We start from the raw sequence: 17,632 nt of genomic DNA on the forward strand, positions 1-17,632 counted from the left end.
TGCTATGCTGATTCAAAATGACTTCATGGTCACATCAATCAGTCTGATGTTTAGTGAAATATAATGAAGCACAACCTTATTAAGTAAGAGCTATAGAACCAAACATAAAATACTAATGAGTTCGTTTTGCTGTACTGAGACCACACCCCATCCATTTTTTTAAAAAATATTATCATTATTTTTATGTGGTTATTAGTTTACAAGTTCCATTTATGACAGGTTTCGCTTATCTAAACGACAGTTTCGAAATAAAAACCTCCACACAGAGTGAGGTAATCAGTGGAGTCCCTCAGGGTTTGTGCCGAGACTTTTGTTTATTTATTTATTTGTATTAATGACATAGGTTTGGGTATAGCAAACTTGTAAAATTCGCAGATGATACTAAAATTGGAGAAACAGCAGACACTGAGGGTGCAGCAAAACCAATTCAAGCAGACCTGGACAAGCCTTAGAAGTGGGAAAACATTTGGAAAATGCAGTTTAATGTATGACTAGAAAAGCGCAAAGTGCTACACGTCAGTTATAAATACAAAATGGGAGACACTGTGCTACGGGAAGGAACCTCTGAAAAGGTGTTAAGGGTTTATGTTGGCACAGTGTTTTCATCATCAAAGCAACGTGCATTAGTAATTAAAATGGCAAATGTTAGGTCATATCGTAAAAACTGTTGAATATAAATCGAGGGATGTTATGATCAGACTATATAACGCATGCATCTGTAATATTGTGTGCAGTTCTGGTCACCATGCTGCAAGAAAGACACAGCAGCACTTGAAGCTGTGCAGAGGAGAGCAGTGAGGTGCATCCCAGGACTTCAGGACAGGTCGTACTCATTAAACCTGCTTAGCCGCGAGCAGAGGAGACTGCGTGGGGATTTAATCCTGGTGTTCAGAATTCTCAAAGGCGTTGATGAAGAAGATCCAGCAGAATTCTTTCAGCTTAACAGTGAATCACGTACTGCACTCGAGGACATCGGTAGAAATTAAGGAAGGGAGAGCATTTAGGACTGAGGCCAGAAAGCACTTCCTTATGCAAATAGTTGTAGGAAGTTGGAACAAACCACCGACACATGGAGTTGAAGCAGAAGTCTTGACAAAATTTACGAAGAATCTGGAGGTGAGACTAGGACAGCTTTGCTATTAGCTAAAGGAATTGTGAAACCCTTTTCAAAACTAAAGTAGGAGGTCGTTTAGAACGTGGTGAGTCCCCCATTGTAATAAGAACTTTCTTCCTGAAAATGAAACTTACAGCTGGCTTCTCATTTGGTTTAACAACACGCCTCCACCCCTCGCCCCACCTTGAAAGAGTAATACTGAACTTACATGAAGTGAAGAAATGCGCTTAGAATGTTACAGTGACAGTTTAGTGAAGGGGTCCCTTAAAATGAATCTATACGAACCTGAGTTTTCGATTTCACAAACTGTACCGAATGCAGTTCTCCCCACAGTTAAACACTTTAGTATGCCCAGCCCGCAATATCGTCGCCGCATTTTAAGGTATGCGGTACTGTTTATTTTAAAAAATCATGTGAATCTACGCATGATTTTATTTAATTTACACGCAATACAAAGTTCATACTGTCTCAATTTGGTTAATCGTATAATAAAATTTTTAGCATCTTGAAAAATGTTACGCATGAGACGCACAGAAGATCTACAGCATACACCTCCGCACAGAGCAGGCAGGGAAACACAAAGACAAGTTTGAAAATCGCGCTGACGATCGCGGAAAGGGTTTCATTACAGGAAGAAAGGCGTTCTGAAATGTATTTATTTTTTTCAATAATTATTGTGCTGTCAAAATAGGTGAAATATAAAGTGACGAAGGTAAGAAACAATGCAGTCAACTGGCTGAAGTTGCAGGAATCGTCCAAGTCCGGAAAATGGCAACCCGCGGAGTTAAGTGCAAACTCGATGTGCTGCTCATGCAGAATCGAAAAGGAGTCAGGGGACAGCCAGGTGCTGAGCAGCGTCAGTTACCACTTATAAATATAGAAAAGGGATTTTTAAAAAATCAGCTGGTTTGCCGCACCCTGGGTGGCTTTTATTCACATACTAATAGTTGAACCTCGCAGAACTGGCGAGCAGATTAAATATTTGGTTCAGTTATTCGGCCTTATCTCTGGGTGTCCTTGAGCTCCACGCAGCTTACGCACACATTGTTCAGGTGTTGCACATTACTCTGAATTCCCATGTTTTCAAAAGCGGAGTTTAAAAACAGGAATCTGCCTTTTGTTACAAAGGTCTAAAAATCCAAGTTTTATTCTATATAATGTCTTACGTTAAGAACGTCAGTTTGACCTCTGTTCATTTTCTATTGGAGCTTTTCTGTTAAGTCTTTACCGTCAGCGGGAACAAACCTGGAAAGATCTCCCAGCTCCGTTACGGATTAACAATTATTGTATAATCACGCAATTATTATTTATTGCGACCCCGCTTACTTCTAAACCAGGCAGCGGAGGACTGATGCCCGGAGCTAATTCTGGTAGTATCGGACACAAGGAAGGAATCAGATATGGGGTGAGTGAACCTCATGGCTTGAATGATCGATTTAGAGTCACCAGTTAATCTATTTTACAGATTTAAATCAGAATACCCGTAGGAAACCCAAGACGATAGCCACAGTGCCGCTTTGAACCCACCGGGACCAGCCGGGCAAACGTGCCAACGGCACCTGCAGACATTATGGCGTTAATGATAATGTGCTCAAAAGGAATCAGTGGTTTTGTTATATTTGCATTTTACGACGGTGTGTGCATGATTGCCGTAAAGTGTTTGGGATCAGAGGAGAAGTTTTTCAATGAATGGAAGTTCTGGAATAAACGCCTCTCCGAGACAACTGCACCTCACTTATTGTATGCAAGAGGTTTGAGGCCAAGTTATTTGATCCGCTTGAAAGGCTGTGTTATCAAAACGTATAACCCCAACTCTGAATTTTTCTGTCCACTCGTTTACAGGATTCGTTTAATCCGGTTTAGCTTGGTGGGTCGCGATGTCTTGCTGGGTCGCCAGGGTAAGCACACTCTTACACACCCATGCACACTCACACATTGTTGAGACTAACATTTAAGGCTGCCACCTTAAACAGAGAAAAGCTGCGACGTGCAAACAGCGTTTTGAAAGTACAGGGTGTGGATCAAGAGCGACACGGTTGTGCTGCTGCATCTCCACACTGTCCAAGTCCTAGATGCTCTCTGCATGGGGACTGCGTGCTCTCCAGGTGTGCGCCTGGGTTTCAGCCACTCTGCTCTCCTCCCTCAGTCCAAGAATATGCTGCTTATGTGGATTGGTGATGCTAAGTTGGCCCCTGATATTTGTGGTTGTGTGTGTGTTGACTCTGCGGTGAGGCTGATGCCCTCTCCAGGTGTTCTTCCTGCCTTGCTCCCAATACGTGCTGGAATAGGCTCTGGCGATGAATGGATGGATGGGCTATGGCTCGAAGTGAGCTCCTTGGAGCAGTGATGCACACGATCGTGATTTGTATGCACTACTGTTTCTGATTCGGTGTTCCATTGTTTTGTGTTTCTACCAACACCGTTTGAGCCTCCAGCATTTATATATTAAGTCAGCGTCTTTTTGTCTTTATTTTGAGAATACCACAAGTGGGCTCCAAATTTAAACGTTGGCAGCAGTAAGTTTCATATCCGTTATTTTGTCTCGTGCAGTCTTAGTTTTTACACCCGAGTTATTTCCACATTCTAGCGGAAATTCATTACTCGAGCTTTAGCGGCATTCTTTGAAGCAAAGTCTTCAAATAAAAGGATTGCAAACAGGTATCTCGACCATACAGATATCTGTCAACCTCGATGGACAACGCCCTATTCCATCTCTCCTGGAGTCTATATACGCCCCTGTTGCAAATAGGAAGATTGGACGTTTCCTTCAATGTAAAAGAGGCCGGAATTCTCTATTTGCCACTGTCAGTTTCCGACACAATTCACTTATTTCTTTCCACCTATTCAGCCATCCAAGTGCTCATGATGCACATTACCTGCATCTCCAACATATTTATCTACAAACCGAAGGAACAAATTCTTTCCTAATGAAAAAAGTATGAATCTATAAAGATGACTAATCCGAAATATAAATTCTTAAGGACTCACGTGTATGCAGGGCAGTTTTTATGGCCTCACGTGACACAGCATATGCGGGCATATTCAACGAGAATATTGCAAATGACGTGTTTTGGTATTTGGAAGGCACGTCAGGAACACTATCTGATGCATTATTAATATTATTATTACAATTATTATTATTCACTTATTTATTATCTGTACCTGTTTAATCGAATTCAGGGTCTCAGGAAGTGGTGCCTACTCCGGCGGTATCGGGTACAAGGCAGGAAACAGCTGGTCCAGGCGCTGAGCAGACTCACAAATAAAGGCACAATTTACGGGCGTAAATAGAAATGGACACATTTTCATGCAGGAAGTTAACTCGTTTTACAGTGAGCAGTGCTGCCGTCTTAAACCTCCCGCGACTTTATCCCGTTCAGTGAGTGCCGTTTGCACATCAATGTAAGGATTTTTTCTGGGTACCATCTCGCATCCCAAAGACTTGTGTGTTAGATTGCACGGCGCCCCCACGTTTTTCAGGTATATGTGCCTAGCAATAGACAGGCGTCCCTCCAGAGCTTGCCCCTTGATCACAAAGCGGGGTACGTAAGATTGCTGAGGAGTTGAAATACAACTGACCCCCTGGTTAAGTTTTTCTTTTTTTAGTTCCCGGGGAGATCTATAGGGAGCTGAACGACGTGTTTCATTTGTCTTCCGCTGACTTCGCTTAGTGAGAATGATTTTCTTGACTTCCCTCCCCCGCCGCTACCAGAATACAACGTGACTCCTGCTGCTGCTGGCAGCGGCTGCCGCTTTAAGAAAGGAAGCACGACTCTTAATCACGTCATTTGAAGTTTAGGCGTATTAGCAGGAAACAGGTTTTCCTCTTGGATTGTTGCAATGTGAACATCTTTTTTGACTTCTCCTTTTGCTAAATGCACCCCAAAGTGCTCGCGGCGCAGCGGCTGACTGCAAGGATCACACGATGTCCCCTCGTCGGAAAGTTGGTCTTCTAGCTTGGATTCTGTCTCTTCTCGCATTGATGAGCACATCTGCCGGAGGGCTGCAGCTGCAGCAAAAGTACACGCTGCCTAAAATGACCAACAACTTTGAAGTGGACACTGTCTCCAGGAAAGTATACGTAGCGGCGGTGAACAGCATCTATCAGCTGAACAGCGACCTGACCCTGGAGGTAGAGCAAATGACCGGACCGGTGGAAGATAACCGACTGTGCCATGCTCCGGAGTTACCCCAAGCCTCTTGCGACCATCCGAAAGTGCCAACCGACAATCACAACAAGCTGCTTGCCCTGGACCGTGGCCAGGGGGTCGCAGTGGTTTGTGGCTCCGTTTATCAGGGATTCTGTGAGCTACGGAACCTGGACAACATTTCGCAGATCGCCGTGAAATTCCCTCCTAAGGAGAACAACAGCGTGACCGTGTTCCCCAGCATGCTGAACATTGCTGCCAATCACCCTAACGCCTCCACGGTGGGCTTGATCCTCAGGACAGGTGGCACCACAAGGCTACTGGTGGGTGCCACCTATACAGGAGTGGGAACTCCGTACTTTCCCAAAAACCACAGCAAGGAGGATCTGAGGTTCGAAAACACCCCAGAAATCGCTATCAGGTCCCTCAACATTCACGACTTGCCCCGTCTTTTCACCTACGATATCAACCCTTCAGAGGAGAACGTGTTTAAAATAAAGCAGGAGAAGAAGCAAATGAACAAACTGAGCTTCGTGCGCGCCTTCATTCAAAAGACTTACACATATATCGTCATGAACAACGATGCCAATTTAAGCGACAAGGAGAGTCAGCCTAACAGTGTCCTCGCCAGGATATGCCTGGATACAGAGAACCCCCGCAAATCTGCACCTGAGAGTAAAAAGCTAACCGAATCCTACATCCAGATGGGCCTCCAGTGCGGCTATAGCGGCAACGTCTACAACCGGGTGGTCTCGGTTTTCTCCGGTAGGATCTATCTGGACGGAGCGCCCGAAATGCAGGATGTCTTGTTTGGCGTCTTTGAGAAAGGAAACAAAAAGTCGGCCGTCTGTGTTTTTAGGTTTGCTGATATTGAGAAGTCCATCCGTGATGCCCGGCAAAAGTGTTTAAACACGAATTCAATGGATGTTACCGTATTGGACAGTGTCATACAAGGGACAGGGGCTGGCTGCAGCAAAAACATCAACATTGTGGTAGGTACCCACCTTAGAAAGCTGGCTACGCGACTTTAAATTCTGGCATGAGCATGTAGCGCCTTAATACCCCTTAACACGCCTAAGTCCCAAGTACCTAATATAACTTACATTGTAATACTGACAGCAGAGGTGTGCGTCACGTGAACATTTTAGCAAAGAGTTTCTACGCCACTTGCTAGGAAATGCTGCGAATTTACACGGATGAATGTGCGAGTGGAAGTGAGCCAACCACTCAGCAGTTAAACAACAGAGTAAGGTCTGAACCCCATTTAATGTAGTGCAAAGTCGCGGGTGCGGGAGTCTATCCTGGCATCCCTGTTGAAAGGCAGGACACAACCATGGACCATATGACTCGCAGCGCGCACCGATTCACCAGAGCGCAATGTGGAAACACCAATTAACCTAAACTACACGTCTTTGTGGGGATTGGTGGCGGGGTTGGGTTTGGGAGGAGATCCGTTGTACCCCGAGGAAACGCCACTGAGCCGCAGGGCACAACGTGCGAAATCCGCGGAGATAAAGTCGAGGCTCGGCGTCCGTGAAGCAGCAGCGCTTACCACAGCTTTGTCCGCTAAATGATAACTGATAATCCCCGAGAACCATACTGCGTTTAAACGTTTATGTTATTATGACACGTAACCTAACATTAGAAAAGATTACAATCTGTAAAACAACCAAAGCAACAGGTAAGGGTGTGTTATACACCAGTTTACTGAATTGTACAACACAGCATTCGGATTACATAGCAATTTGCAGAAACATAACTAGTTAGTTAAATCCAAATTGTTTTCATTCCTAAAACAGTTTATTTCAATATTATCAGTACAAGGTGTATTAACCACAAGTAAATCCATCCATTATCCATCCATTATCCAACCCGCTATAGCCTAACTACATGTCATGGGGCCTGCTGGAGCCAATCCCAGCCAACAAGGCAGGAAACAAACCCCGGGCAGGGTGCCAGCCCACCGCAGGGTGCACACACACACACATCAAGCACACACTAGGGACAATTTAGTATCACCAATGCACCTAACCTGCATTTATTTGGACTGTGGGAGGAAACCCACGCAGACACGGGGAGAACATGCAAACTCCATGCAGGGAGGACCCGGGAAGCGAACCCCAGGTCTCCCAAGTGCGACTGCGCCACCCTGCCGACCACAAGTAAACACTATTTCTTAATTTAAAATGCCTAAGACTGTTAAATGACAAGATTTTCAAAAAGTGAAGTTTTCAGCAGGTGAAAATTGTATCAATTATCAGGCAGCAAACTGAGAATCCTGCTATTGTGCGCTGTCCAGTTTATGGCAAATATCCACTACACATTAAATGCTATTAAAGTGTTCGGTGCAGAACTAAACTCCAGGAGGCTGTGGTTGATGTGTTGGGTCCTCCCTGCATGGAGTCTGCATGTTCTCCCCGTGTCTGTGTGGGTTTGCTCCTGACGCTCCAATTTGTTCCCATAGTCCAAGAACATACTGTGCATCACTCTTAAAAATAACAGTTCTTTAGTGGAATTTTATGGTTCTTTACTGGGTTGTGTGGTTCCTTGTAGAACCACTGCTCGACACAGCACAATTCCATTTTAAGAAGGGTTCTTTACATTTGAAGTTGGTTCTTTGTGCTTCTTAACATATAGAAAAAAAATGAAACCTTTAATGTATGGTATATTACCTAGAAGGACACAAACAAATTAAGAAAGCCAGAACTTAGCCTCATTACTGTATGTATGCTGAAAGAGACCTTTTAAAATCAGGACCCAATGCTATTTCCCAAATCTGTTTTTTTGTTTTTGTTCTTTATTTCGTCTTATACGATTTCTTGTATTAGAAATTTGTTAGTTTTCGCATACCCCTTGGGGTTAGAGCGCAGGGTTAGCCATTGTACAGTGCCCCTGGAGCAATTACAGGTTAAGGGTCTTGCTCAAGGGCCCAGCAGAGTAGGATCTCTTTTGGCAGTGATGGGGATTCGAACCAGCAACCTTCTGGATACCAGCGCAGATCCTTAGCCTCAGAGCCACCACTCCGCCCCATCTATTCATGGCTATTGACTGTATGGAGTCTGTTACAGATCTACATAAATGAAGGTTACTTCTGGAACCTTCATGTGGATGGGTCTTTTGGGAACCAAAAATGGTTTCTCAATGGCATCACTCAGAAGAACCACTCTGGCACCTTTGTTTTTAATTTTGTTTAAGAGTGCAGGTTAGGTGGATTGGCAATACTAAACTGGCCCAAATGTGTGCGATGGACTGGCGCCCTGCCCAGTGATTGTTCCTGCTTTGTGCCCAGAAGCTGATTCTATTATGAAACTGATGACGCTTAAGCTCCAAGGCCCCTAATCTTGGAGGGCCCCAGAAGTGATTTTAGTCTTTATTGCGGGGTGTCTACTGTATGAGAAGTTTTTACAATAATAATATTAATGGTGTAGTATAATTCAATACAAAATAATAGTTAAAATAAAAATGAAAAGGTTGTGAAAGTATCATTTAGGCTAATGGTAAATGAAAGCAAATTAAGGATGTTCCAGTCTAAATATTTTTAATATAAAATAATTTAAAACAGTATTAACATTTATGACAGAAATTCAGATCTTTATTAAAATGATTTATTTGTGGTGATCTGCCGTGAAACAGCCCCCTTGTAGAACATAACACAGGCTACCCAGACCTCGTTGCTGGTTTTGAAGGGGCCCTCATGACAGTCTGGGGCTTCAGGCCCCCAAAAATGTCTGTCCACCACTCCTTGTGCCCTCTGTTTGCTGCACTGGGCTCCATCTACACTGTGACCCTGCTCAGGATAAGGAAAATGACTGGAATGGAATGAGTGGATCTCAGACATGCAATTCTACGGTGGTGGAGTGGGAACGAATGTGGTTAGTGCTTGAGTGTGCCCTGCGACGGACTAGCGCCATATTCTAGTAGGTTCCTGTTTTGGTCTGTGGGACTCTGAAGTGGATAAAGTGGTAAAAATGATTAGGCAGAGATTTTATGAGCAAGATAAGTGATGATGAGTAACCTCATGGTTAAATACTTAATGACAAAATGAATATTCAGATGTTGTTAGAAAAACTAAATTACATGCAAGTTAGCATCTTAAAGCCACCAGTGTTCAGTTAATCGTCTTCCAAAGGCCCACCCCTGTTTCTGTCTTCTACCTCGAAAGCTTTTCCCACTTTCATGTGGGGTCGCTATATTGGACCAACCTCCTCCACTCTCGTCTTTTGTACATTTCCTCACCTGACCTCCCCTTCTCCCTTAAATTCCCCTTCACACAATTCATCCACCTTCTCTTTGGTCATTCTTGTCTCCTCCATCCTGTCACCTCCATATCCACGATTCTTCCCCCCACTTTATTTAGCTCTCTTCTCATGACATGTCCATACCACTTTAACCTTCTCTCCTGTATTTTCTTTGGTATTTTCCCAACATCAACTGTGCCTCAGATTCTCTCATTCCTGATCTTATTAAGCGTTGTTACTCCACACATCCATCTCAACATCTCAGTTTCTCTAATATCCAGAACGGGGTTGAGGGTGGGGACTGGGTCACGCTTCTATTTCTATATTCACATTAATATAAAATACACTTCTTCCTTTTCACATTCACAGAGACACATAATACACTGTCAAAATATGTAGCTGATAAAAGTTTGATATAATGAATTGCTTGCCTAATAGAGTCTGCAATTGGATCTCTTAAGATCCTAATTTGCCATCTCTCTTAATATGTTTTAATCCATAATGTGCGCCTGACTAAGCCCTTTTAGAAAATGAATCATAGTAAAACTTTCCTCAAACAAACATTCCCCTTGATCACGGGTCTGCCCTTAGCTAAGCTGTTCCAAGAAAGTTTAGTCGGAGCTCTGACAAAGGTTGTGGGAACTAGTCTGCAAAATTGTGCAATTCTCTGTGTTTTGGAGGCTGGGCATAGAGGCCTCGGGGGGTTATATTAATTTAAAGCGACTGCGAACATTCATCAGTTTAAAAAGGAGGGGGTGAACCAGTCAGTGATGTTACTGTAACCGCAACACACAAATGTCTTTCACAGCTTTTCATATGAAGTGTCACAGAGAGCTTCAAGATGTGATTAGAAATTCGCAGGCTAGCTGCATTTAGGAATATGGATGGATGAATTAAAATGATGGAGAATACACAAGTAAGAGCACCATCAACCTTTGTTCTCTATAGCACCTTTTTATGTAATGAAGATCACCCTGAGTCACCTTATGGGAACCACACTACAGTCCAGAAGTTTGCAAATTGTTTTTCCAAAGTAGTGTACAGCCAAGTGATGTGATATCCTCAAAGTCACATGAGTTCACAGGTCACAGTCCTATGCCTTACCCACTAGGCCACACTTCCTATATTGGCAAAATCAGGTTGATGTTTTGGACATGATTCTATTAAGCTTAATAATTGTAATCTCATTTTATAGCAATTTTTCACTTTTTTGAATAGATAGAATGTAAATTAAACACACCAAAGCATATAAAATCCATCATTTATCTCTCTATATATAAAATCCAATGTCTGTCTGTCTGTCTGCTTTTCACGCGAGAACTACTTAACGGATTTAATTTGGGTTTTATTCTATAACTAGTCATTTAGCCCGTTACAATAACGGGCGCTAGAACAGTAGTGCATAAACATTAGTAGGCACAGTCTATATTAAATGGCAAGGGACTTTGACCTCATTCTTTTTGTTGGTCGTATTTTTCTTTCTTTCAGCCTTTCTTTTGTTGATGTTTACTTGCTGAGCTGACCGTTCTTTGTGGGCTGCCGCCGTGTATTGTGTGTCTTTAATTTTCTGTGACAGTAATACTGTCTTTTACAGCTCTATTCAATAAGGGCGCGTAGATAATTTAGTTCAAATGGTTCTGGAATATGTGAAGAGCAACAGGTGCAGATCTTTATTTACGCGCGCCTTTATTCGCTGCGCCCAATTGAGGTCATCCTTTTGTGCGCGCCCTTATTGAAGGATACCGTCTTGTACGTCCGCTGGCTTGTACGTCTGTAATATACGTCCGTAATATACCTTTATTTTTCTCTGGCGGTAATACAGGCGTGCGTGTCGGTAATATGCCTTTACTCTCCTCTGACAGTAATACTGGCTTGTATGTGGCTGTAATATGCGTCACTGTATTGTGTACCTTTAATTTCCTCTCGCAGTAATACTGGTTTGTATTTCCTTAAAACGCCTCTAACTTTCTCTGACAGTAATATCGCGCATAGCACCGTGCCCCACGCATGCGCACTTCACCAGAAGACACACACACACGGACACCTGGACGCACATAGGGATTTTATATATATAGATTTGCTTGAACATTCCAGTTGATTTTGTGACTCCTGTCATTGCGCTAAGTATCATAGTTCGTTTGCGTCACCGATTTATTCACACAAATCTGCGAGTGATAGGAGGGAGAGGAGGGACCTCAGGAGTAGGGAGCCGGGCATGGCCCTCCTCACTCATGCGCCAGCCTCCATTCAAGTCGCTCTACCTCTCGCCACGTGTTGGAGCGTACCTACCTTGCCTCCACTTAGCTAGCAATTCCTGTTTGTTCAGTAGAAATTGTCATCTAGAGATTGTTAAAGAGTAACGTTTGACATTTTTGAGAGGGAGATCACAGCCACGTGTGTTTTAGAGGGTACCTGCTGATTGCCAGAGATATCACGGCCACGTGTTCTTGTCCCCATGCAGGGACGCTCTCCCATCGGAGTTGAACACAATTAGATACAGTGCCAACGTTTGACGTTGGAGCGTACCTACCTTCAGCTTGGCTAGAGATACCTTGCCAACTTTTTACATTTTTGGCAAACAGATCACAGCTACATTCTCGCCCCTGATAGCAAAATCAAAAATATTGTATATCAAGAGGCCCTCGGATACAAAAGCTATCAATATAAATTCTTCTCAATACAAATTGTTCCATCTTTTAAATTTTTTTTAATTGATTTTTAAAGTTTGTCCTGTTTCACTACTACACGGGCTAGTATTCTATAAAACAGAACTTTATGCTTTTTCAGTCCTTACAGTTTCAAGGAGCAATACTTTTTTAACAGAAACTTTTCAAAAAGCTTTGTAAAGCCAATATCTTTAAAAAATAACAAGGAACATGTACTCTGTAGGCCGTGTGCCTATTCTTTACATTTCATATTAATATTGTCATTAGCTATCCTCATTTCACACGCGTAATGCCCTGGGGCTGTGTCTAAGCATACAAGAGAAGTGGCAATAGAATGTGTGTCCTAAAAAATGAAACTCTGTGACTGTTACTGCATGGAGAGTTCAGCTGACTTACAATAAAGTAACAATTATAAAATATACAGCACCTTTAGAAGTATTCAGGACCCTTCACTTTTTGCACATTTTATGTTGCCGCCTTTTACTAAAATGGTTTACATTAATCTTTTTCCCACATCAACACTCAATACCCTAGAATGACAAATCGAAAACAGGATTTCAGGAATGTTTTTGGAAATTTATTGAAAATTAAAAACTGAAATATCACATTGACACAAGTGTTCAGACCCTTTACTCAGTACTTCATTGAAGCCCCTTTGGCAGCGATTACAGCCTGGAGTCATCTTGGGTTTGAATAGACAAGCTTTGCACACCTTGAACTGATTGTTTTTCTGCCGTTCTTCTCCACAGATCTGTCAGATGACGGATGTGTTCAGGACTCTCCAGAGATGTTTAATTGAGTTCAAGTCTGGCCACTCAAAAACATTCCCAGAGTTGTCCCTGAGCCTCTCTTGTGTTGTCTTTGCTTTACACTTAGGGTCATTGTCCTATTGGATGGTGAACCTTTGGCTTGGCCCAGTCTGGAGCAGGTTTTCATCAATGATATCGCTGTCCTTTTCTCCTTTCAAATTTCCCTTAACCCCAACTGGTCTCCCAGTCCCTGTTGCTAAAAATCATCTCCACTGCATGATTTGGCCACCACCATGCTTCATCACTGGAATGGTGTGGCACAGGTCCCTTCTCAGAATGAAAGACAAATAGTTTAATGCTGGTTTCATCAGACCAGAGAATCTTGTTTCTCACCATCATTTTGCAAACTCCAAGTGGGCTTTCATGTGTCATCTGGCCACTTTGCCATAAAACCCAAATAAGTGGAGTTCTGAAAGTTTCTTTCATCTCCACACGGGTTCTCTGGAGTCTGGCCAGAGTGACCATTCAGTTCTTGCTCACCTCTTTTGTCAAGGCCCTTTTCCCCTGATTGGTCAGCTCTAGAAATAGTCGTGGTTGTTCCAAACTCCTTCCATTTAAGAATTATGGAGGTCACTGGGGGGCTTCAATGCTGCAGGATTTTTTTTTGTGTATCCCTCCCCAGATCTGTACCTTGACACAATCCTGTCTTTAAGCTCTTGGTGTTTGCTCCGATGCACAAAGTCAGCTGTGGGACCTTCGATAGACAGGCGTGCGCCTTTGCTAATCATGTCCAGTCAATTGAATTGACCACAGGTGGACTCCAAACAAGGTTTGAAAACATCTTGGTGATGATTAATAGAAAGGGGTGCATTTGAGCCAATAGCAGAGAGTCTTAATACGCTATTTCAGTTGTTTTTTTTTAATAAATTTGCAAAAATTTCAGAAATCCTGCCATTGCTTTGTCATTCTGTGGTACTGAGTGTTGTTTGATGGAGGAAAAAACAGAATTGTAATGATTTTAGTATTCAGGCTACAACATATCAAAATGTGAAAATAGTGAAGGGATCTTAAGATTTTCTGAAGGTACAGTAAGAACACAAAAGAAAGAAACAACATACAGCATGAAGAATAGTTCCACTGGTTGCTTGGCCAATCTGAAATGCTGCTTCCCATCTGCGTAAACCCAGAAAACCTCTGCCATTCCCTTGACTTATCCATACCTTACCAGTGGAAAGGGAAGAAGTGACGTCTACCAAGTTAGCCTCCTGCTCAGTTGTCCTCAAGTCCTGCTTTTGATTTGTCATTCTGGAGTACTGAGTGTTGCTTGATAAGGACACGGCTACAACATAACAAAATATATAACAAGTGAAGGGGTCAGAATGCTTTCAGAAGGCACTGAAAACTTCTTACTGTTTGCTCCTTATGCTGATGAGTAAAGAGAGATGGCTCGGCGGCCAAGGCGTTAGATATAAAAGCACTGAGCTTCCAGGAGGCCACTTTCATCCACTTCTCTGATTCACTGAGTATTCTGAGCAAGTTGCTTGACCCGCCTGTGCTCTAAATCTTTAAAATGTTAGTCTTTGTATTTGTGAAGATCCTTGAAAGAGTATTTAATTCATTAAGGTGTAATATAAGATAAAGTCAAGTTGCTTTACCCTAATTGTAGGATAAAAAGAAAATGTTCTGAGATTCTAAGAGGTATTCTTTTGATATTCTCTAAGGGTTTTTTATTAACAACATTACCATTAGGCTGCTGTAGTAGAATATCTATACATATATAAAAATGGTATGGGTTGTCTGTCTGTCACATAGAAACTTATGAACCTCTCTGCCTTAAACTTTGATCTTGGTCTTACTTGAGAGCTTATGCCATGATATGGGTAACAGGGCCCATGAATCGGACTTGCGGACTACCCATGGCAACATGGCCACACGCCATAGCTGACAGGAACACAACAGATGTACATGCATATGCCATTGTTGACAGGAAAAGAACTTTGGCAACATGTGCTGACAGTACAGCACATCGCACAGGCCATTCAGAGGCACATCAAGTACACTCTATTATGCCACTAAAAACTACTTGATCTGCAGATGACTGGTCATTTTTGGTCCATGAATGACTAATGTTGTGCATCACAAACTCAAGTCGTGCACTTTGAACACAAAATAAAGTCAAAGAAAAGGTGGCAACACCCTCAGCAGAGCGATACGGGCTTCTATGTTTCATTAAGGTCACATTTCCATCTGATTATTGTCAATTGCACTGCACAGCACACCTTTCTTCAAGGACTGAAGATCCAAGTGTTTTCAGTAAAGTATAAATGCTCATATGCCGACGGTGCCATCATTTAAATTACTGCAGTGCATCATGGTGACTGGATACATGCAGAGTGAGTTCTGTGTCGACTTGGTATATTAATGTGAGGAATGCCCCATCCATCCATCCATCCATCTATCCATCCATCCATCCATCCATCCATCCATCCATCCATCCATCCATCCATCCACCCATCCATCTTCTTTATACACTTAATCCATTTCAGGGGAATGAATAACCTGAACGTATCCTAGCAATATTGGGTACAAAGCAGGAACTAATCTTGCCAGTCCTTCGTAGGGCACACTAATGGGTACTCCCAAACTCAGATGTTCAGGGCCTATTTAAAGTTACCAACAAACCTAACAGATAAGTCTCTTGCATGTGGAAGGAAAGCTGTTTACCCCGTGAAAGCCCACCTGGTTTCGCAATGAATTTGTAAAGCACTGCTTTAGGGATGCCTTAGCTGTGAAGTTTCCTTCCACTGTCCATAGACGTGCAGTTAGGTTCAGCGATCTGCTGGTAGGTATGTGGACAGATATGCTCTACCATTCACTAGCATTCCATCTCTGCCTTGCTCTAAATGTTGGCAGGAAGTACCCTCACTTAGATCCGGAAACAACAGAATGAAAAGGTGGATGAATAGAAAGAATCAGAAAATGGACCCCCATTAGGCTGAAACAGTTACATGAGTCTGACCAATGGAGTCATTAGATTGTTAGGACCCATGTGTGCCAGACAGCATTTGCAGCAAAGGCTGGGTGAAAAAAAATCAAACTTTTATAAAAAAGATGTTACTGTATGTCTTTGTCATGATTTCAGTTCCCAAGAAAAAATGCATTCAGCCAAAAGCAAAAAGTGTTTAGTCCCCTAAGCATTTAGGAAAAAACAAAGCCAGGCGGGCTAGACAAACCGCAAAGCAGGCCACAGACAGCTATGCAAATCGCCTGGAGAGAGCGCGATCGTTTCTTTTCTTTACATAATAATTTGGCAGCCTGCTTTAAATAAAATACAAAGCTCAGATTGTTTTGCAGTTTAAGTTTACCTGGGCCAAATAAACACTTTTTCTTTTATTATTATCATATTGTTTCAGTCACTCAGCTCTGCATGGAGATCATGCGCCACAAAAACACAAAACAGGAGAATGCATTTTTGAGAGGGTCAGATTTCTATATCATGTGGTAATTTATGTTTGTCTGGCTGTGTACAACTTTGAGACAGTCACAAAAGTTTACTAAATAGTGCCCGGGGTTTCTATTGGAAAGCTAAAATGTTTTTAACAGCAATGAGTACTCACATAAAAAATGCCATTTTTTAATAATAACAGAAAATTGTGTTTGTGGTTTATGTTAAACCTGGTAGAGTGCAGATCAGATAGTCCTGATATGTTTATCCTCTCCACACAGTAGGTGTCAGGTTTTTCCTTTGCTTTTGCGATAACAGCGGATTGACGTGAAGATTATGATAAGCTCTGTGTGAGCCATTTAAAAGCAGAGATGTCTACTTTAGTCTTCAATTTTTATCCATCCATTTTCCAACTTGCTTTATCCAGTCCACTAACATAAACACCCAAAGTGACTCAAGGAAGGTTCATTTAGAGCCATTACCGGTAATTAGCCCCAGCATGCATGTGTTTGGGATGTGGGAATACCTGGAGAAAAACTTCAAGCACATATAAAAGGAACATGCAGACTCCACATAGACTGGCCAAGATTTGAACAAAGGATTGTGGCATTCTACAGCCCTCATATTTTAGATTTACTTATTCATTGTAATGCAGGAAATCCACAAAAAAGCTTTGCGATTAAGGACATGACAATGCTAACAAGGCAGACAAATAACGTGATGTCCCATCTGTTACCTACACTACCATCCATCCATCATCTAAGTCCACTTCATCTTGTTCCTGCCTTGTGCTCTATGCTTGCTGGGGTAGGCTGCAGCTGCCCTGTGATCTACACCACCTCTCTGACAATTGCTCTGCTCTATAGAGATGGGAATTTGTCTGTTTTGTGTATGATTGGATTCAATAATTGCCATAACTAGATACATTAGAACCTTGTGTATTGCTTCTTTATAACAGTACTTCCTGGTTTAGTGTGATTTTACACATTTAATCCCATTTTAATGAACTAGATGGCTTGTTGAATAAGTGAATCCATGCACAGCAGAAAGCATCTACAGTAGGGGGGACCAGGGGGTCCTGGGGTTCACAGTCATAGATGCAGGTCTTGGTGTTATTATAGCAGACAGCACCAACACAGACTGATTTCAAGGTCCATAGCATGTTGTTACAGTGATTATATTCAATACTGTTATAAAGACGATTCAAATCATGATGCTGTATTGGCATCAAAACTTAAAATTAGTTGTGCATCATCATAATGATCTATCTAT

General features: G+C 42.4%; 1 protein-coding gene across 2 annotated transcripts in view; it reads left to right on the forward strand.

Moving 5' to 3' along the window:
* Positions 1-4,884: 4,884 nt before the first annotated feature.
* Positions 4,885-17,632, forward strand: part of plxnd1 (plexin D1) — a 216,134-nt gene continuing 203,386 nt past the window's right edge. For both annotated transcript variants that reach the window (XM_028824793.2, XM_028824794.2), the window contains exon 1: positions 4,885-6,254. In XM_028824793.2, coding sequence (XP_028680626.2) covers positions 5,040-6,254 — 1,215 coding nt within the window. In that variant the 5' untranslated portion in view covers positions 4,885-5,039. The remainder of the gene's footprint in view (positions 6,255-17,632) is intronic.

Source organism: Erpetoichthys calabaricus, chromosome 18 (assembly GCF_900747795.2).
Source record: "Erpetoichthys calabaricus chromosome 18, fErpCal1.3, whole genome shotgun sequence".
NCBI lineage: Eukaryota > Metazoa > Chordata > Cladistia > Polypteriformes > Polypteridae > Erpetoichthys > Erpetoichthys calabaricus.